This window comes from Dermochelys coriacea, chromosome 1 (genome assembly GCF_009764565.3).
Source record: "Dermochelys coriacea isolate rDerCor1 chromosome 1, rDerCor1.pri.v4, whole genome shotgun sequence".
NCBI lineage: Eukaryota > Metazoa > Chordata > Testudines > Dermochelyidae > Dermochelys > Dermochelys coriacea.
The window spans coordinates 53,849,502-53,868,338 of NC_050068.2; the positions used below are offsets into that span (position 1 = coordinate 53,849,502).

The window sequence follows — 18,837 nt, forward strand, 5'->3', positions numbered from 1 at the left end:
GCCTGGTGTGGGGCTGACAGTCAACAGGCAATGTAAGTAAAGCAGAGTCTACACAGACATTGCATCATCCTAACTACAGCGAGCTAAGCGCTATGCCTTTCACGGAGGTGGAGTTATTAGATTGGTGTAGTGGGCGACTTACATCAGCAGGAGCAATGTTGTAGTGTAGAGTTAGGTTGATGTACCCTGCCTTCGTGTATTTAAATCCTGCTCTGACATTGCTGTCGCTATTCTCTTCTGGGGATTTTCCACTCCTTAAAACTCTAGCTCTCTGCAGACAAGCTGGAGAAAACTGCTTTCACCTAGGCAGTGGTGCAAGTCGAAATTATTTCTTGCTAGTACTGCACTCATGGGAGGGACAAAAGGGAGGGCACGTGATGCCTAAAAAAAAGGGAGGGCCCCAGTGTCACCTGTACTTCCAGGTGTCATTGAGGATCCAGCAGCACCCCAAATTGAAAACTTCTTAAATGAAAGGATAGGAAGGACAATCACCCCACTGTCCCTTAACACACTATCAGTGCCTCTATTATGTCCAAACTAAGCTTCTGCCAACTTGTCTTTATCTAAGTATTGTTCTTCACCAGGCACTAAGAAAGCAAAGATGCTACGCCATCTGGGTTTGACAGAAAAGAGGCACAGAACTGTGTGTGCCATGTACATCTTGATCGAACTACAGCCCCAATTGTTTTATTTTCCTCAACATGACATGAGGGGCAATCAAAATCAGTCTAGCAGAACATGCATGAGAACTCTCTCTGGACAGATAAGCAATTGATCAAAATCACATTCTCTGATCTCTTGGGACCAAATCCTGTTCCCATTGAGATCAAAAGGAGTTTTGCTATTGAGTTCAATGGGAACAGGCGTTGACCTTTGGAGAGGAAAGAATAAAACTACTCAAGCAAGGGCTATATTTCTTGTACTATAGGTATCAAAGACTGTTGACTCATGTGAGAAAGTCAGCAGACATCTGATCTTTGACCATTGCAAGGGAGAAATCAGCAATCAACAAGGCTAGAACAATCTCTGTACCATATACAACTCATAAGTCCATCTGCAAAGGATCAAGGAAATATGAAGGCTCCAGATAACCTTAAAGTCCTCTGTCCCTTGGTTAGAATGAGCCCATTAGTATATGTTCATAGTCCAGAGGCTGGAGCAGGAAAGAGGCCAGAGCAGGAAAGAGGCAAAATGGATATGTTTCCAGGACAGGGCCTTTTAGCTTCTGCCAAGTGCCAAGTAAAGGGAAATCTGTTCTTACTGTGAAAGATGGTGTTTGGAGTCACATGGGCAAGTTACATGTCCATCACTCCCACCCATATTCTAGTTAGAACATTCACAAAAAGTCCATTAAGTGTAGACAGATGTTTTTAAGGGTCCATTGTAAGCTAAGTATTCCTTAACACGCCATTCAACTTGACTTGGCCCTTCATGTGCTGGCTAAATACCTTGTGGGCATTACTGCAGGAGCAAACACATAGTAAACCTAGCTAATATTCACAACTTCAAGATGAATATACATGCATAGAAATAGCATAATCATAAGTACCAGCTATTTCACCTACATGACTATTCCCAAAAGAGATTCTGAAAAAAATCACACCTCGTACCTGAGACCCTATGTGTCAGCACCATACCCCGCTGGAGTTTTGTTATCTGTTATGTAACAACAGAGATGGAGCCAGTGACATGACTCCGTTTATCTTAAAAGGGCAAAGTTAATTTTTAGCTGTTCAGGTGTGACTGCACCTTTAGTCAGTGAGGGCATACTAGCTGGCACACAATCAGGTTAATGGCCTTCAGTGTTCCTTCGCAGTTAACTATTTAATGTTCATAAACCTGGTATCTGCTGAGGTGGTTTAAAGCATAACACAGGTTTTTAGGTTTTCAAATCTGTGAACCTCTGCCTCTTTGAAATTTTATTAATTATTATTATTATTATTATTATCATTTTGCTGGTCATAATGTGGGAGGGTATCCTCTCCGCCCTCTGCTCATGAGGTTATGTATGTGTCTTGTAGCACTCTTCTGAACACCAGTTGGAAGGATTAAGTTCAGCTATATTTTCCAGTACAGTTATGAAATGGGTGTTTGTATATACAAACATCAACATGCTTAACTACTCACTTTCCCCTCAAATATGTAGTATTTCAGTCTGTTTATATGGAATATGGGAGTTGGAGGTGAGGTGCCATTTCAGCAGATGTATGACTTATTAAAAGACAAATTTTAAGTAGAACTGTATCTAAACTGCATTATAGTATTGTACCCAAACATTGCATTTCAATTGGAGATTCAACTTCCTTTATAGGAACAGAACAGACTCCTGAAACTCTTACCACAAAAATGGTCCAAAGACATACAAATAGTCCCATTGTTTTCAATGGGCTTGATCAAATGATTAAGGGTTTACAGGATTAGGTTCCAAGTTTGTAAATTGTTCTAGATGAAACTGACAATGCCTGAGCAGTCAGATCAGAGGGACCGTCTTTCGGATAAAGGTGGGCAGATGTGTGATAAGTCTTAGCTCCATTGCTAAGATGAGGAACATATTTTCAGCAAAGTTCTTGGCAGATTCCTGAGACAGCTGGTTTAAGGTTGTCAGTGTCTGGCATTATAATCTTCACTTGTAGTTCTCTCACCCACAAAGCTGGAAAATGAGGCATTTGTTTTCTTTGTTTTGCTGCTCCCGTTAGCAAAATACACGTTAGACTAGTTTGGTGGAAAGAAGACTTCTATGTACACTCGGGACAATACCTGATACCTGTCAGGCTGCAGAACTGGGCTGACATCAGAATCCAAACATCCTCTGGTCAGTGCAAGCAGAGGCATTCCTCTAATGATTTGGACTTGATGTGATGCAGTCTGAATGTCATGGATAATTCAGGCCAATGGAGAGAAACAGAATCAAAGACACTGTTTAAACACCTTCCGTTTTTAGAGTACCACCCTACTTGCACTACTGCACCTAGGATGCAGCATGCCTATGGTTCTGTTCAGGGAAGATCTGGTCAGATGTGGATGGGTTAGTCAGAGACAAACATGCAAGTGCCTTGCCCAGGCTCCTTATCACAAGGTAAATGAAGCATGACCACAATAAAGATAATCATCAGTTCTTAACCATACAGACTTCATAATCGCAAACAGAATTCATAAATTGCACATTGACAGACTCCCAAGATCATCATAGCCCTGGAAACAACCTGGGAGAACCAGTTTGATTTAACCTTGTCAGCCTACCCCTACCCTCTTTTTTAGCAAGCTCCTTGTTCTCATAGGTGAAAGCTATTCAAAGTTGATGGGCCCCTGGATGGCCTTGTTTCCAATTCATAATGATGGTCTGTTCCTCCCATGACATTGCAGGTCTGCTCCACACTGAAAAATACAGTCATCTAGAGAGAGAGAGTTCATAAAATCAAACTGGAATGTATACGTTTACATAGTTTCCCCAAACTATCACAATATCATTTGCTGCATTTTTTGTTGTTGTTTTCCAGCAAACAATAATATCTCCAGTTGAAAGTAAAAGACAAATTTTAGAAAGATATCTGACACTGTTGCCAAACTCAAGAGCTCAAAAATTATCAGTCAGAACCCAAAAAATCAGGAGAGCGGCTCAAAAAAATTAGGAGATTTAAAATAAAAAAGATGATGTTGTGGCATTTGAGTTTGTAACGTCCCCTGCCCATCCTGTGTGTGACCGGGTAATAGCTTTTATTGGACCAACTTCTGATAAAAGATATTACTTCACCCATCTTGTCTTCCTAATATCCTGGGACCAGCATGGTTACAACTACACTGCATACACATCCTGTGTGGGCCAATTACTGTTGCCTACACTCCCAAATGTATTGTGTAATGTGCTTTTGGCCCCTGCACCAGGAGCTCTCACACCACATGCCTGTTCCCTATCCTGCAATTAATCCTGTCCCTCCAGCAGAGCCATCCCGTCTATAAGATGGCCCAGGGCAACCACCACGGGGCCCAATGCTTTGGGAGGCTCTACGCTTTGGGACATAGGGTCCACAGCAGCCTGGGAGGGCTACTGGGGGGCCTGGTGCCGGCAGCAGTGAGTGATCAAGCCCCAGCCAGCCTGCCCCACCGGCTCCTGGTGTTGCTCAGGCAAGGAGGTGGAAGCCAGAAAGAGACGGGGTGGGGATTTGGGGGAAGGGATGGAACGGGGGGAGGGTGGGTTTCCCAGGCCCCTCACCCCCCTAGGGACAGCCCTGCCCTCTAGTTTCCCCCATCTGTTCAACCCACACAGCCCCATCTTCACTTCTGCTCCTCCTGGGGTTCTAACCCTCCCCTTCCCCCAGCGTCACAGGTGAAGTTGGGGGGAAATACCATCCTGAGCTGCTGGACTCTTTAGTTCCAGCTTAGTGTTGCCAGCCTCAGGAATTTGTGACCAACTGGGCTATTTTTGCAAGGTATCAGGTGACTTGTTGGGCTATAAATTACTTTCTTGGGGCAAAAGTTGGGCAATTTGACTGCTCTTCAGTCCCATCTCTTTGCTGCCACCTGGTGGCCTTTCAAATGAAACGTCATCCAGACACATGCACAGCTGGACCAAATCTGCTTCCCCCCAAAAGCCAGCAGAAGCCATGCAGAGCATGCTTTTGGGGAAGGTGTTGTCATAAATATAAAGGGAAGGGTAACCACCTTTCTGCATACAGTGCTATAAAGTCCCTCCTGGCCAGAGGAAAAACCCTTTCACCTGTAAAGGGTTAAGAAGCTAAGGTAACCTCACTGGCACCTGACCAAAATGACCAATGATGAGACAAGATACTTTCAAAGCTGGAGGGGGGGAACAAAGGGTTTGTCTGTGTGTGTGATGCTTTTGCCAGGAACAGATCAGGAATGCAGCCTCAGAACTTCTGTTTAGTAAGTAATCTAACTAAAAATGCATTAGATTTCCTTTTGTTTAATGGCTGGTAAAATAAGCTGTGCTGAATGGAATGTATATTCCTGTTTTTGTGTCTTTTTGTAACTTAAGGTTTTGCCTAGAGGGATTCTCTGTTTTGAATCTGATTACCCTGTAAGTTATTTACCATCCTGATTTTACAGAGGTGATTCTCTTACCTTTTAATTAAAATTCTTCTTTTAAGAACCTGATTGATTTTTCGTTGTTCTTAAGATCCAAGGATTTGGGTCTGTGTTCAACTGTATCAATTGGTGAGGATTCTTATCAAGTCTTCCCCAGGAAAGGGGGGTGTAGGGCTTGGGGGGATATTTTGGGGGAAGCCATCTCAAGTGGGCTCTTTCCCTGTTCTTTGTTAACACGCTTGGTGGTGGCAACATACGGTTCAAGGACAAGGCAAAGTTTGTACCTTGGGGAAGTTTTTAACCTAAGCTGGTAAGAATAAGCTTAGGGGGTCTTTCATGCAGGTCCCCACATCTGTACCCTAGAGTTCAGAGTGGGGAAGGAACTTTGACAAGCGTAAAAGTAGGTTCGTGCTTCATGTGTTACATGTTCCTGAAGCAGACACTGAACAAGTAAGCATCCCAGAAAATGTTGTTTTTTTCTGAAAATAATGCTGTTCATTAGAAACAATATCTGCAGTCTTTTACATTTGATAGTAGTATAAAACCCAGGGCCAACTCCCCGCACCAGCGTTCCAAGCAGGTGTTTGGGGCGGCACCGTGAAAGGGGCAGGAGTGCCTTTCCGCGGCAGCAGCAATTCGGCGGCAGTTTTACTCTTCTGGCTCCTGCAGCGGCAGCTTCTGTCTTCAGATGTCCTGCTTGGGGCAGCAAAAACAGTAGAGCAGGCCCTGAAACCTATTAAAATATAGCAGTAATAATAATTGCTCCCTGCTGTCTATTGAGAAATCCTGATGGGGATCATAAATATGTCCTTAGAAGATGACTAAGCAGCTGGTGTTTTCCTTTTCCCTGAACGTGCTGCTGTATTTCCCTTTGGGCAGTCAGAGATTGAGTTTGTTTTACAGTTTCCCACCCAGTTTCTTTGGGAGAAAGCATCTGAAACTACATATTTTTAAAGGTGCTGTTAATACCAGGAACCCCCAAAAAGCATGAAGTACATCCGATGAAGTGAGCTGTAGCTCACGAAAGCTTACGCTCAAATAAATGTTAGTCTCTAAGGTGCCACAAGTACTCCTTTTCTTTTTGCAAATACAGACTAACACGGCTGCTACTCTGAAACCTACATAAACTATGAACATCACTTTGCTTGTGTTGGTATCGGAGTGGAGCAGCAGTTATGAGAGTCACTTGCTGTTTAAGAGACTACTATTCTAAATGTGCTAAAACCCATATGTTGGCTCACGTGGTCTTAACCTTTACTGTGCATCATGGGTAGAACTAGTGGAAGTGCTGAGAGAGCAGAACTGTGATGGGGGAAATTGGGTACCTTCCCCACCATGTCATCCAGATGTTGCATCCCTTCCTCAGGGTGAATTTTGCAGCAGACTAGGGCTGCTATGCCAGAGTTTCAACCATTTGCCACTAAAGATGAAATTTAAAATCTGAAAGGGGAATTTACTACTTACATGAACATGCCTAACCCTGACAATGTGAAACTGGATGTGCTAGTTTTTTGGAACAGTCATCAAGACACTTCCCACTTCAGCAAAGTGGCACAGCAAGCTTTGAGTGTATCCTCTCAATCTACTGACACAGAGTGCATATTTTCAAAGTTGGACTACCTCCAAGACAGCAAGAGACTCAACGTGAGCGAGGACACTTTGAAAAAAAATTGTGAGCATATGCAAACCACGATTTCAGGAAAAACTACTAGCTCTGAGAGAAACAAAAAAATACCTTGGTACAAAAAAAAAAAAAGGTTCAATTATACTGTATTAAAATGTGTAGATTATGGAAGTTTTTTGGAAGTTCTTTTTAAACTCTATTTCATCCCGGTTTTAATGTTTGGAAAATAAAATAAAAAAATTCTGGGAATGTGTGTGTTTAACAAATAAAAACTGAAAACATGGAACTAAATACACCGCACTGTTGCTTGCAGTAACAAAATCAAGATTACTGAAGTTCCTTATCTATGATTCCATTATTCTATAGTAAAATATTCATAAATCAGTAATTGATGTGGGAAAGAGTATGGGAAGCAAATTGATATTGGCTCTTCTGTGAACTGCTACTTTGCCTAAAAGGTAACATTTGACTTGCGCTTGGATGCCTGACCCAAGGCACTCTAGTTCTTTATAGAATTCATCTTAAGAGAGCTGAAATATCTGCTCTATCTTTGGAAAACAGAGATCTAACTAACATGGTTCACATTTTAATACAGCTGGGTCAAATGGTCTCCCTACATGGGGAGTGAAGTGGGTAGCCAGAATCACTTTTTGTAGCCAAACCACAGTCAAATTTTCTATGTATTGTGTACAAGTATCATATCTACTGCCTAATATTTGTTGTAAAGCACAATAATAGAGATTTTATGGGCAAACTCAATGACATAATATACCAGGGCCAAGTTCGGATTTGATGGAAACAGGTACAGCAACTGCACTGTCTTCAATGGAGTCTCACCCACTTACACTAGATCCAAATTTGACCAATTGCCTTAATGTTCTTGGACATGGACTACATATCCTGGCCCCAAAATGTTGCAGGCTCTATGTCTGACTGTATCTATCCTCACTGGCACACAATGCTTACCTTCCAACATATTAAATTGAAATGAGAAACCTTATCTGTGACCTTATCTTCCTCCTCCTGAAAATTAACAAAGTACTACACAGTAATAGTTGTGCAATAGTTTTGGAAAAAGACAGCTACACCCACAAGATGACCTCAAAGAAAAATGAGGCTGCTCTGCACACTGTAGGATTGGGTCCAAGTTGAAGAAAACAGTAAAGAGACATCTCTCCCAGCTTCAGTATCAAAGCATGTATGCAGCAACTATTCTGTCTTGCTTTGGAAGATTTTCATACACCAATAAGTTATATCTCAAACATTTGAAAACAGCTGTGTCACTCTTATTGCTGTTGACAGTTGCATGCAGTTTAAAGTATTATAGAATCAAATAATGTATTTAAATACTGGTCTAATTCAGACATATTCAGTAGGATATTTGTTGTAGTATCGCACTGTTGGTTTTTAACTAGATTATATTCAGCACAAAATTCTACATTATACCACAGAATCTCTCACTTCCATTAATCTAAGATAAAACTTTAGGAAATTTTTTTGTAAAAAATTGTTTATTCAAGTGTTTTATAAACTACTAGGCAAACAGTCACTAAAGCCTTTGTGCCATGAGTGTAAACTTATTTTAAAAAATTGTTAAAAACTAATACAGGAATTCCCATTAAGGTTTTAAAAAAGTTTGTTCACACATTGAAAGAAAATACATTAGCAACGTCTTCCAGCAGAATCCATTTTTAAAAAAGTAAAACTCTAGGTGCAGAACTGTTCTACAGTGTATCTTCTACAGTTTATTTTAAAATCACATGATTGCATATCATCATCTCTACTGTCTTTTAGAACTTGATCAAGAGTTTTTCTTAAACAGATGATATTCAATGATGTGTTACACACTGCCACAGGTACTACAATTATTGAGTGCACACGCTGCATTTTACTTACAAAGCAAGATCTTTCCATATGCTGTGTCATACCATTCCTAGCCAATGCAGTTAATTCAATTATTTACCTTTAAAATCATGCAAGTTTTCCAAGAAAAAATGCTAAAAATCCATAGCCCAAATTCTGCACTCACACACTTGCTAGTCCATGGAATATAACCAAGTTTTGGTTACATGACAGCAATATTTGGTCCATGACTGTAAACATTCACAAAAGCCTGCGGCAAACAGTGATGGATAGGTAGTCTATGTGCAATACAATTACTTCCATTAACATAGGGGGATGTTAAAGAGAATATCCTGGAGGGAAAATGAAAGGCTTGTTTGCATTTCTGTAAAGAAGTGTTCCCAACTAGCTAAAGTTTACTCAATTAAAGTAACTAGTTCCTATCCCAGAATGCAGTACAGCATCGTCTGGCTTCCTTCTGTTCTCACTCAGATAGAGGAGTGTTCAGTTCATCAGCAGGTCCACAACAATATTTCACATGGCATTTTAAGAACCTGATGTAGTGTCCCCTTGACATACTACTGATGCTAATAAAGAATTACTCATGCATATGAAGGAGAGAATAAATCCCAAGAGCCATACACAGATCTTGATCTGTGCACACAACTCTTACTGATGCATCAGTGCATCTACACTAAGGATTGTCTACAGCTTTAAGTGTCTAATTTCAATCTAGATGTTCTTTCTACATTACCACATATACCATACACATTTGAGAAGAATGATGGGTGAAAAATACCACACACTATTTAGAATATCATTTTCCCCATACAGTTTCGTTGCCAATCGTTCTATTTACACAGGAAGTCTGTGTTTAAAGGGCCTGGTCCTATGAAGAAACAAACATCCAACTCCCTAGCTACAGAGGAAGTTGAGGATGTTCAGCACATCACAGGATCACGTCCTAAATTGTTTCAAAGCAAGTAATCATGGATTTGTTTCTAATCTGACATAAGAACAGTTTCCCAGAATCTCTTCACTCTCTTGTCTTCCTTCTCTGTCCCAATTTCTGGGCCAGATCATGTCCCCATTGAAGTCAATGTGTATTTTGCCATCGACTTAATGGCAACAGGACCAGGCTCTGTCAAGCCACCACTGCAGTCTTCAAATATGTCTTGCTTGTCAAGAAAAAGATATTTATTGCCATCCACTCTGGGGTAGACTTGTCTGCAGTGAAAATGGTGTTCCTGGTGCAGAGGGATAGCTAGCAAAACCATCAGGCTGAGCTGGATAGTTCTCTAGGGCTGAAGCTGAATGTGCCTTCAAGAAAGAGAAAACAAGCAGGTTAGGAAGGAACTTTAATAAAAAAAAAAAAAAAAGCCATGCGGAGAGCTATTCTTGTTCATGCTACAGAACTCTTAACAAAGAGAAGTTTCAGAATAGCATGTTAGGTGTGCTGCGGAGGAGGGAGACGGGCAGGAAGTATATCTAAGTGTAGGCAGTTCTTTAACTACACAGCAACTTCCCCCTGAAACAGAGAATCATAGAAATGAAGAGCAGAAAAGGACTTCAAGAGGTCATCTAGTTCAGCCCCTAGCACTGAGGCAGGTCCAAATAAACCTGACAGGTGTTTAGATAAACTGTTCTTAAAAACGTCCAATGATGGGGATTCTACAACCTCCCTTGGAAGCCTATTCCAGACCTTAACACAGCTTATAACTAGAAAGTATTTCCTAATCTAAATCTTCCTTGCTGCAGATTAAGCCATTGCTGTTCTACCTTCAGAAGACATGGAGAACAAGTGAACCCCATCCTCTTTATAACAACTCTTAACATAATTTGAAGACTTTTCAGGTCCCCCTCTCAGTCTTCTTTTCTCAAGACTTAATATACAGAGATTTTTCTTTTTTAGCCTTTCCTCAGAGGTCAGGTCCTTTTACCACTTTTGTTGCTCTCTCTTAGACTCTCTTCAGTTTGTCCCCATCTTTCCTGCAGTGTGATACTCAGAACTGGACACAGTAGTCCAGCTAAGGCCTCATCAGTGCTAAATACAGTGGGACAATTGCTTCCTGTGTCTGACAAAAGATATTCCTGTTAATAAACCCTAGAATGATATTAGCCCTTTTTGCAACTGAATCACACTGTTGATTCGTATTCAGTTTGGGATCGACATGCTTTTCTGCAGCACTACTGCCTGGCCAGTTATTTCCCATTTTGTAGTTGTGCATTTGATTTTTTTCTTCCCAAGTGTAGTACTTTGCACTTGTCTTTATCATCTTGTTGATTTCAAGTCAATTTGTCAAGATTATTTTGAATTCTAATGTTGTCTTCTAAAGTGCTTGCCACCTCTACCGCAAATTTTATAAGCACACTCTCCACTCCATTATCCAAGTCATTAATGAAAATATTGAATAGTGCCAGACCCAGGACAGACCCGTTTGGACCTGCCCCCTAGGTATTTCTTTCAAATTTGACAGCAAACCATTGATAACTACTTCTCTGAGTACAGTCTTTTACCCAGTTTTGCACCCACCTTACAGTAATTTCATCTAGACTGCATTTCCCTAGTTTGGTTATAAGAATGTCATGTGAGACTGTATGAAAAGCTTTAGTAAAATTAAGATACCATGTGTACCGCTTCCCCCATCCACTAGGCCAATAATCTCGTCAAAGAAGGAAATTAGGTTGTTTGGAATAATATGTTCTTGACAAATTCATGCTGACTATTCCTTACAACCTATTATCCTCTAGGTGCTTATAAACTGATTGTTTAATAATTTGTTCCAGTATCTTTCTATGTATCTAAGTTAAGATGACTGGTCTATAATTTCCCCAGGTCCTCTTTTTTGTATATCTATGCTACAGCCACTACAGAACACTAGGAAAGCAGTCTGATTCACAGAGACGGTAAAGAGGGGTGGTTTTCCAAATGGCTTCATTTAAGACTGACGTTTTAAGAAGAGTTTCACTAATTTTCTAACATTAAGCCTTACTTCACAACCTTATTGTATTTTTTACTAAGATCTATATTTAAATTATAATTTCAGTGATCAAAGCATGCAAACGAACAGTATCTTCCATTAGTACAATATATAAGGGGATAATTTTAAAATCCTGTAGGTAATTCTTTGTTCCCTTATCATTTTCCATCTGTAGATCTTAAAGACTTTACAAAGAAAATGGTTTCTCCATCTGTAAAAACCAATGAAGCACAAATTAAGTGATTTGCCTAAAATCACAAAATTAGGGTTAGGAATAGAACCCAGGTCTCCCGATCATGTGGTCAGAGCACTAGATCAAGATATTACAAATTTTACATGTCAGATCTGTCCCCTTCTTTCCTCCTCCCCACTTTTACAATGCCACTCATAAGATTTTAACACATCTATATCCTTTAGAGAAAGTCAGCTGAAGCGCCATTGATGAGAGTCCAGTCCCCCAAGAGCAACAGCTATCTTCAGACAACCGAATGTTGGATTATCAGAGTGTACTGTATCAGCCTTGTAGCCAGTTCTTTAACGTAAGCTGTGCTTTCTAAAAGCAAAGATTTGATATTGAACAATTAATGCTCAGTGGGGCCTTAAGGCAGTGCAATATCAACAATATGCAGCTTACCTGTAGTAGTGCTGATTGCGCTGCTGCACTATGCTGCAATTCCTGCAGGGAAGACTGTGCGGCACTTTGGGTAAATCCAGGGATACCAGGAAGAGATAAGAGTCCAGGGAAAACTGTATTTCCTGGGGTTTGCAGCCCAGAAGTCAGGCTGAAATAACCAAGACATGGCAGTTATTAGGAACGCTTTCAACAATATTTTATCCTAGATTTCTTATCTTGCTAACAGCACCAGGGTTTCTAAACTTCAATTAACTAAGTTTCCCAAACAGCACACCTAAGCTGCATCCACACAATGTTTGCATTTATAAGCCAGGACACTGGTACACACATGCAACTTGAGCATGCAAGCCAGTATCTTGTGTGCAGTTACCTGCTTGTGCATGAATATTTTGTAGGTGAAAGTGTAGCGTTGGATGTTTTTCTTGACACAGAAAAGGCTAGGATATTGTCTGCTATTACCTGAGTATGTAAATTGACACATATTTTAGACCCATTCTTGCAAAATCCTAGCATGTTGTAGGAGGTGCCAAGTATCCTCAACATAGAGCTGAAGACACTCATCACCTTGCAGGATTGGACCTTATAGAAACTGGAATCCTGTATACTAGTTGCAAAATATAGACTGGCCTCCTCATTTAAATTCTAAAGACAGATGGAAATCTACTGCTGAAGTAACCATTTAAAATATTAAAAGTACTTTATAACTATGCTTGGAAATACCATCTATGTCTAAAGTAAATCAATGTTTTGCTGAGAAAGAAATGGTTTTGACCTCCTTCAGAAACAGAAACATACCCAGCCTGTGCAACAAGTGCAGAGTTGAAGTTTGAGCTAAAGGCCGAGGCAAACCCTGGCAGGACCGGAGCCGGAGATGGGGCTGTGGCAGCTGCCGGCAGCGGTGCAACTGCTGCTACTGTAGAAGATGCCTGGAGGCCAGGGAAAGAAGGGAGAGCTGGAGTGACAGTGGGTGTGTTAGAGACAGGGAAACCAGGGAAGGATGGGTTTGATGATCCCAGAGGCCCCTGGGTGACAGAAAATAAGGAGGGGACGGCACTGGACAAGTTAAGCGGAAAGGGTGAAGCAGAGACTGTTGCTGAAGCAGTGAGTCCTGAGAGAACAGCGGCTGTAGAATTCACATGAGAAGCAGACACAGATGAAGCAGTTGTAGATGGAGTGACTAACAAAGACCCTGGGACAGTGACCGGTGGTGTAAGTGCTGGGTTACCAGTAAAAGCAAAGTTACTGGTCAGAGACGTGAAGGGAGGAAGTCCATTAAATACTGGGGCAACTGGAGCAGAAGAAGCATGTGGGGCCAGGGAAATAGAGGCAAGAGAAGTGGAGCTGTTTAAGGGAGCACTCAAAGAGGAGAGACCTGATAATGCTGGATTAAGGGAACTAGGTAAACTGACTGGCACTGAAGTTGCAGAGGTATATGCACGCCCAAGCGCTGACAATCCTAGCGTGCCATGAGATGGGCCAGCCGAATGAGAAGGGCCTTTGAAGGCTGAGAGAGTAGGGCTCATGGGTTCAGTTTTGACCAGAACTGGAATACCTGTGGCAACTGGGGCTGATGAAATCTGCTGCTCAGCATTAGTAGGGCTTGCACCATGCAAAAGTGCAACGGAGGCGCCACAGCTGACTGGTATAATAGATTGTGAAGTGGTTAATGGTGACTGCGTTGGCAATGTTGGGGGAGTGGGACTAGGATTGGCTACAGAGGGAGAGGGAAGACCCGGGAAAATGGCCAGGCCTGGCGTGGAAGAACGTTGTGGTGTAGGTGTGACAGATGGAGTATAACATTTGTTTACAGAGGAGGCAGGAGGCTCAGAGCTTTGATTAGCAAGAGCAGATAAAGAGGCAAGCTCACTTGTCACAGCAGAAGGTAAAGCATTGATTAATGAGGTATCATTTGATGTCAGAAATCCCTTTAACACAGATAGAATTGGATTAGGCAAGCTAAGTGGGCCAGAGATGCTACTGGCAGGAGAGCTAGCAATTGCAGAGGGAATGGGACTAGATATCCCTTGAGGAGTGGGGGTCAAGGACAAAGGGAGGCCAGCAAAAACTGATGACAATGGAGTAGGATTATTAACTGAAGCAATTGAAGAGGTTGCAGAAAAAGGGAGGCCAGCAAATGGTGCAGAAGCAGATGCAAAAGCTTCATTAGAGGCAGGTGTGGCACATGGTGTGGAAGAACCTTGTGGAGCTGGCGTAGCAGCAGGGATAGAAGCCAGTCCAGAGAAAACTGCAGGAATAGGGATGGAGGTTGCACTATGAACAGATGTGACAGGAACACCAGGCAATGAAAGGGATTTGATGACAGATGGGGTCGGGGTTGATGGCTGAGATGTATGGATGGAAGAGGAGACCTGCCCTGGGAAAACAGGAAGCACAGGGGTAGACATGCTCATCCCAGAGATGACTGCAGTGGCAGGTGCTAATGGATGGCTTATCGCCTTGACAGGGGATGGGGTAGGAACTGGAGTAGCAGCAGGTGTTGAAGGATTAGAACCATGAGGAGTAAAGAGCTGATTCGCTTGTGCAGAAAAAGCTGCAAAGAAACAAAACTGGTAAGAATACTTGAAACCGACAGAAATGTTTCAATTCAACACAAATGCATCTTATATATATTATAAAATATGATACACAAGCAGTAACATACATGTTTGTATATACACAATCTACATGGAAGACTATGAAGATAAAATATAGAGGTATCTACATATAAGTGATATATGCCGTGTAGTATGCAGAAAGTAGATTACATGTATCTATGCGTCTCCCTTCAATGATTATCTATTACGCACACTAGCAATTATGTCTAACCCACTCTATGGCATTTACAACTTCTTCATGAGCTAGTGCAAGAGAGTTTAAATCTTCAAATTTGTTCCCAGAGATCTCTCTATGTAAGACAGGTAAACAGCAAATTCCTGCCCCTAACATCTAGCAGCACCCATAACAGGATGAGCATTCAGCACTGGTACCATTTCTGCTCTCCACATGAGTTCTATATGAGGGTCTACACTAATTCTAGAACAGGTAGAATGCCAGGATTTTACAGATGTTTGTTGGAATCCAGTCCATAACTGCAGAATACATAATTTTAGAAGAAGTTTGGTTATTTTATTTTATTGGTAGGTAGGTTTTGATTCTGTATATCACAATCTGGACAGTAGAGGAAGTGCACTATGAGATTCATGTGTGCTACAGGTGTACTAGCTAACACTGAAACCTGCCAATAAAAACGAAGTCTTTAAAAATAGTTTGTTCCAACTGAGGATCAAATGTACCATCTTCAAGTACCAATGCACTACAGCTAAAACCACAAAGTTCAGCTTATATCAACCCTACAAAGTAAACAAAGAGGGATGCTCTCCGGAGGAAAGCAGGAAGGCACACTACCAGATTAAATGAGAGAGAGGACACTAAGTCTAGGTCTGAAAGTTGGTGTCTCAGAGCTTATTATGGGTCTTGAAACTCTTACTAAATGTGAGTAGCCCCTTCGCCTTCAATGTGGGCATTTCCATGAGTAAGAACTGTTTGACTTCAACACCCCAAAATTTGTACTAAACTGTGTTAACTAATTTGGAGTGCTATGTAAATACTACATAAGGATTGAGCCCTTTAATTCTAGTCACTTCCATAGCATTTTTATAACACCTTGCTCTTCCTATAAATGCTATTGTGTTCTTTGTTCCCATTACTTTTAATTTAATTCCCTTGCTCCATCGTGGGTTAGAAATAAGGCATGTTGTAATCACTTTTATATTTTGTTTAGAAATTAACATTTTCTGTTTTAACCATGAACAGAACACTGATCTAGGAGGCAAAACTCACTGCTTCTTTAACTCCATGTTATACCCTAAATTTACCTCTGCCCCCTTTATAACCTTAAGTTCTCCACCAGTGAAAACTCAGGCTTAAGATCTTAAGATACTGTTCAAACTGATATATGCAAATATTCTTAATATTTTGAAACTTAAACATCTTAGATATTTGCAAACAAAATGCAAAAAGTTTCACTTCTGTCCTCTTCTACAAAAAAAACCAGGATCTGTGCTCCATGTCCTGGACTCTCTTTCTACAACCTCATCCTGAACTCCAAATTGAAGAATTAACTAGGGCTGTCAAGCGATCAAAAAAATTAATCATAATTTATCACACTGTTAAACAATAATAGAATACCATTTATTTAAATATTTTGGATGTTTTCTACATTTTCAAATATATTAATTTCAATTACAACTCAGAATACAAAGTGCTCACTTTATATTTATTACATGTATTTGCACTGTAAAAAAAGAGAAACAGTATTTTTCAATTCACCTAATACAAGTACTGTAGTGCAATCTCTTTATCATGAACGTTGAACTTACAAATGTAGAATTATGTTAAAAAAACTGCATTAAAAATAAAACAATGTAAAAGGTTAGAGACTGCAAGTCCACTCAGTCCTAATTCTCGTTCAGCCAATCACTCAGACAAAAAAGCTTGTTTACATTTGCAGGAGATAATGCTGCCCGCTTCTCGTTTACAATGTCAGCTGAAAGTGAGAACGGTGTTCTCACAGCACTGTTGTAGCTGGCATCACAAGATATTTACGTGCCAGATGCGCTAAAGATTCATATGTCCCTTCATGCATTCCAGGGGACATGTGAACCACCATTCCAGAGGACATGTGTCTATGCTAATGATGGGTTCTGCTCACTTACAATCAGAAGCAGTGCGGACCGACACATGTTCATTTTCATTATCTGAATCAGATGCCACCAGCAGAAGGTAAATTTTCTTTTTTGGTGGTTTGGGTTCTGTAGTTTCCACACTGGAGTGTTGCTCTTTTAAAGACTTCTGAAAACATGCTCCACACCTCATCTCTCTCAGATTTTGGAAGGTACTTCAGATTCTTAAACCTTGGGTCGAGTGCTGTATCTATCTTTAGAAATCTCATGTTGGTACCTTCTTTGTGTTCTGTCAGATCTGCAATGAATGTGTTCTTAAAATGAACATCATGTGCTGGTCATCATCCGAAACTGCTATAACACGAAATATATGGCAGAATGCGAGTAAAACCGAGCAGAGGACATACAATTCTCCCCCAAGAAGTTCGGTCACAAATTTAATTAATGCATTATTTTTTTAATGAGCGTCATCAGCATGGAAGCATGTCCTCCAGAATGGAGGTCGAAGCAAGAAAGAGCATATGAACGTTTAACATATCTGGCAAGTAAGTACCTTGCAATGCTGGCTACACAAGTGCCATGCAAATGCCTGTTCTCACTTTCTGGTGACATTGTAAATAAGGCGGCGGCAGCGTTATCTCCTGTAAATGTAAACAAACTTGTTTGTCTTAGCGACTGGCTGAACAAGAAGTAGGACTGAACGGACTTGTAGGTTTTTAAGTTTTACATGGTTTTGATTTTGAATGCAGTTATGTAACCAAAAAAAAAAAAATCTACATATGTAAATTGCACTTTCACAACGAGATTGCACTACAGTATTTGTATGAGGTGAACTGAAAAGTACTATTTCTTTTGTTTATCATTTTTACATTGCAAATATTTATAATAAAGAATATACACTTTAATTTCAATTACAACACAGAATACAATCTATATGAAAATGTAAGAAACATCCACAATATTCAATACATTTCAATTGGTATTCTATTGTTTAACAGTGCAATTAATCATGATTAATTTTTTTAATCACAATTAATTTGTTTGAGTTAATCACGTGAGTTAACTGCGATTAATCGACAGCCCTAGAATTAACTAATGATCACAGTTCTTGGCTCTGACCCATCAAAGTTGGTATCAGAGAAATCTATATTCAAGATAGCCAAGGACTGTTATTGGTACTCTGCTTTTTGATGAGGATGTTGTCCTTTTAATTGTATTCATTTACCTGTGTATCTATCATAAGCGTATAACAAAGTGTATTTTTAAGTAGCAAAATTCCTGAGCAACTACACCTGGGTACAGGGGATGGAGACAAAAACAGACAGAAAACATTCTCCCAGAATTTTTAATGTTAGCTCCTTTAACATGGGTATTTTACTTTGTTTTGGTTACTTGCTTATGTGCATAACAGAAGACAAATTCAGCTTGAAAAAAGTTTAGATTTTTTTTTTAAGCTTCTGCCACATAATAGGAATGGCACAAGTAGCAGCAATGAAACCTTCCCCACATACTGGATTTAAACAAGTTACAAGCTGTGCACATATTGTGCTATCAGCAAAATGTGACGGTTGTGCATTCAAATCTCCCACTGTGACTTACATACACAAAAATGCTACTTGATCAGGCCCCAAATTAGGCAAAAAGCAATTTTTTCAGCAACTGAAGAACAGTAGCTAATAATGAATTTCATTGCACTACATTTCTAAGAGTATTTTGTCTTTGTTGTTTGCTATACTATCTGGACAAAAATGCACACAATTAAAAATACAAAGTATGAATATTCATTCAGATTAAGTTAAAAATCTTGAGGTTTAAAAATAATTTATAACTTTCTGAAAGGAATGCATTAAATTACATCAGAATACAGCAGATTTTCCCTAAAGAGCTGCTGCACTTTACCTTGATTTTGGGAAGGTTTTGCCTGATTGGAAAGGTCTTCGTTTTCTATGTAGAGAACAACAGTTATTTAAGGGCAGAACAACTTCAGAAATAAGTTATCCATTCTCACATTTAAAAAAATTTGTTTATGCC

The 18,837-nt window shown here is 40.3% G+C and overlaps 1 protein-coding gene across 2 annotated transcripts in view; it reads right to left on the reverse strand.

The window, feature by feature from the left end:
• Nucleotides 1-8,159: 8,159 nt before the first annotated feature.
• The window catches only part of PROSER1 (proline and serine rich 1), a 31,269-nt gene continuing 20,591 nt past the window's right edge, over nucleotides 8,160-18,837 (reverse strand). For both annotated transcript variants that reach the window (XM_043504446.1, XM_038389353.2), the window contains 4 exons: nucleotides 18,706-18,750; nucleotides 12,920-14,675; nucleotides 12,125-12,272; nucleotides 8,160-9,829 (listed from right to left, as the gene is read on the reverse strand). In XM_043504446.1, coding sequence (XP_043360381.1) covers nucleotides 9,707-9,829; nucleotides 12,125-12,272; nucleotides 12,920-14,675; nucleotides 18,706-18,750 — 2,072 coding nt within the window. In that variant the 3' untranslated portion in view covers nucleotides 8,160-9,706. The remainder of the gene's footprint in view (nucleotides 9,830-12,124; nucleotides 12,273-12,919; nucleotides 14,676-18,705; nucleotides 18,751-18,837) is intronic.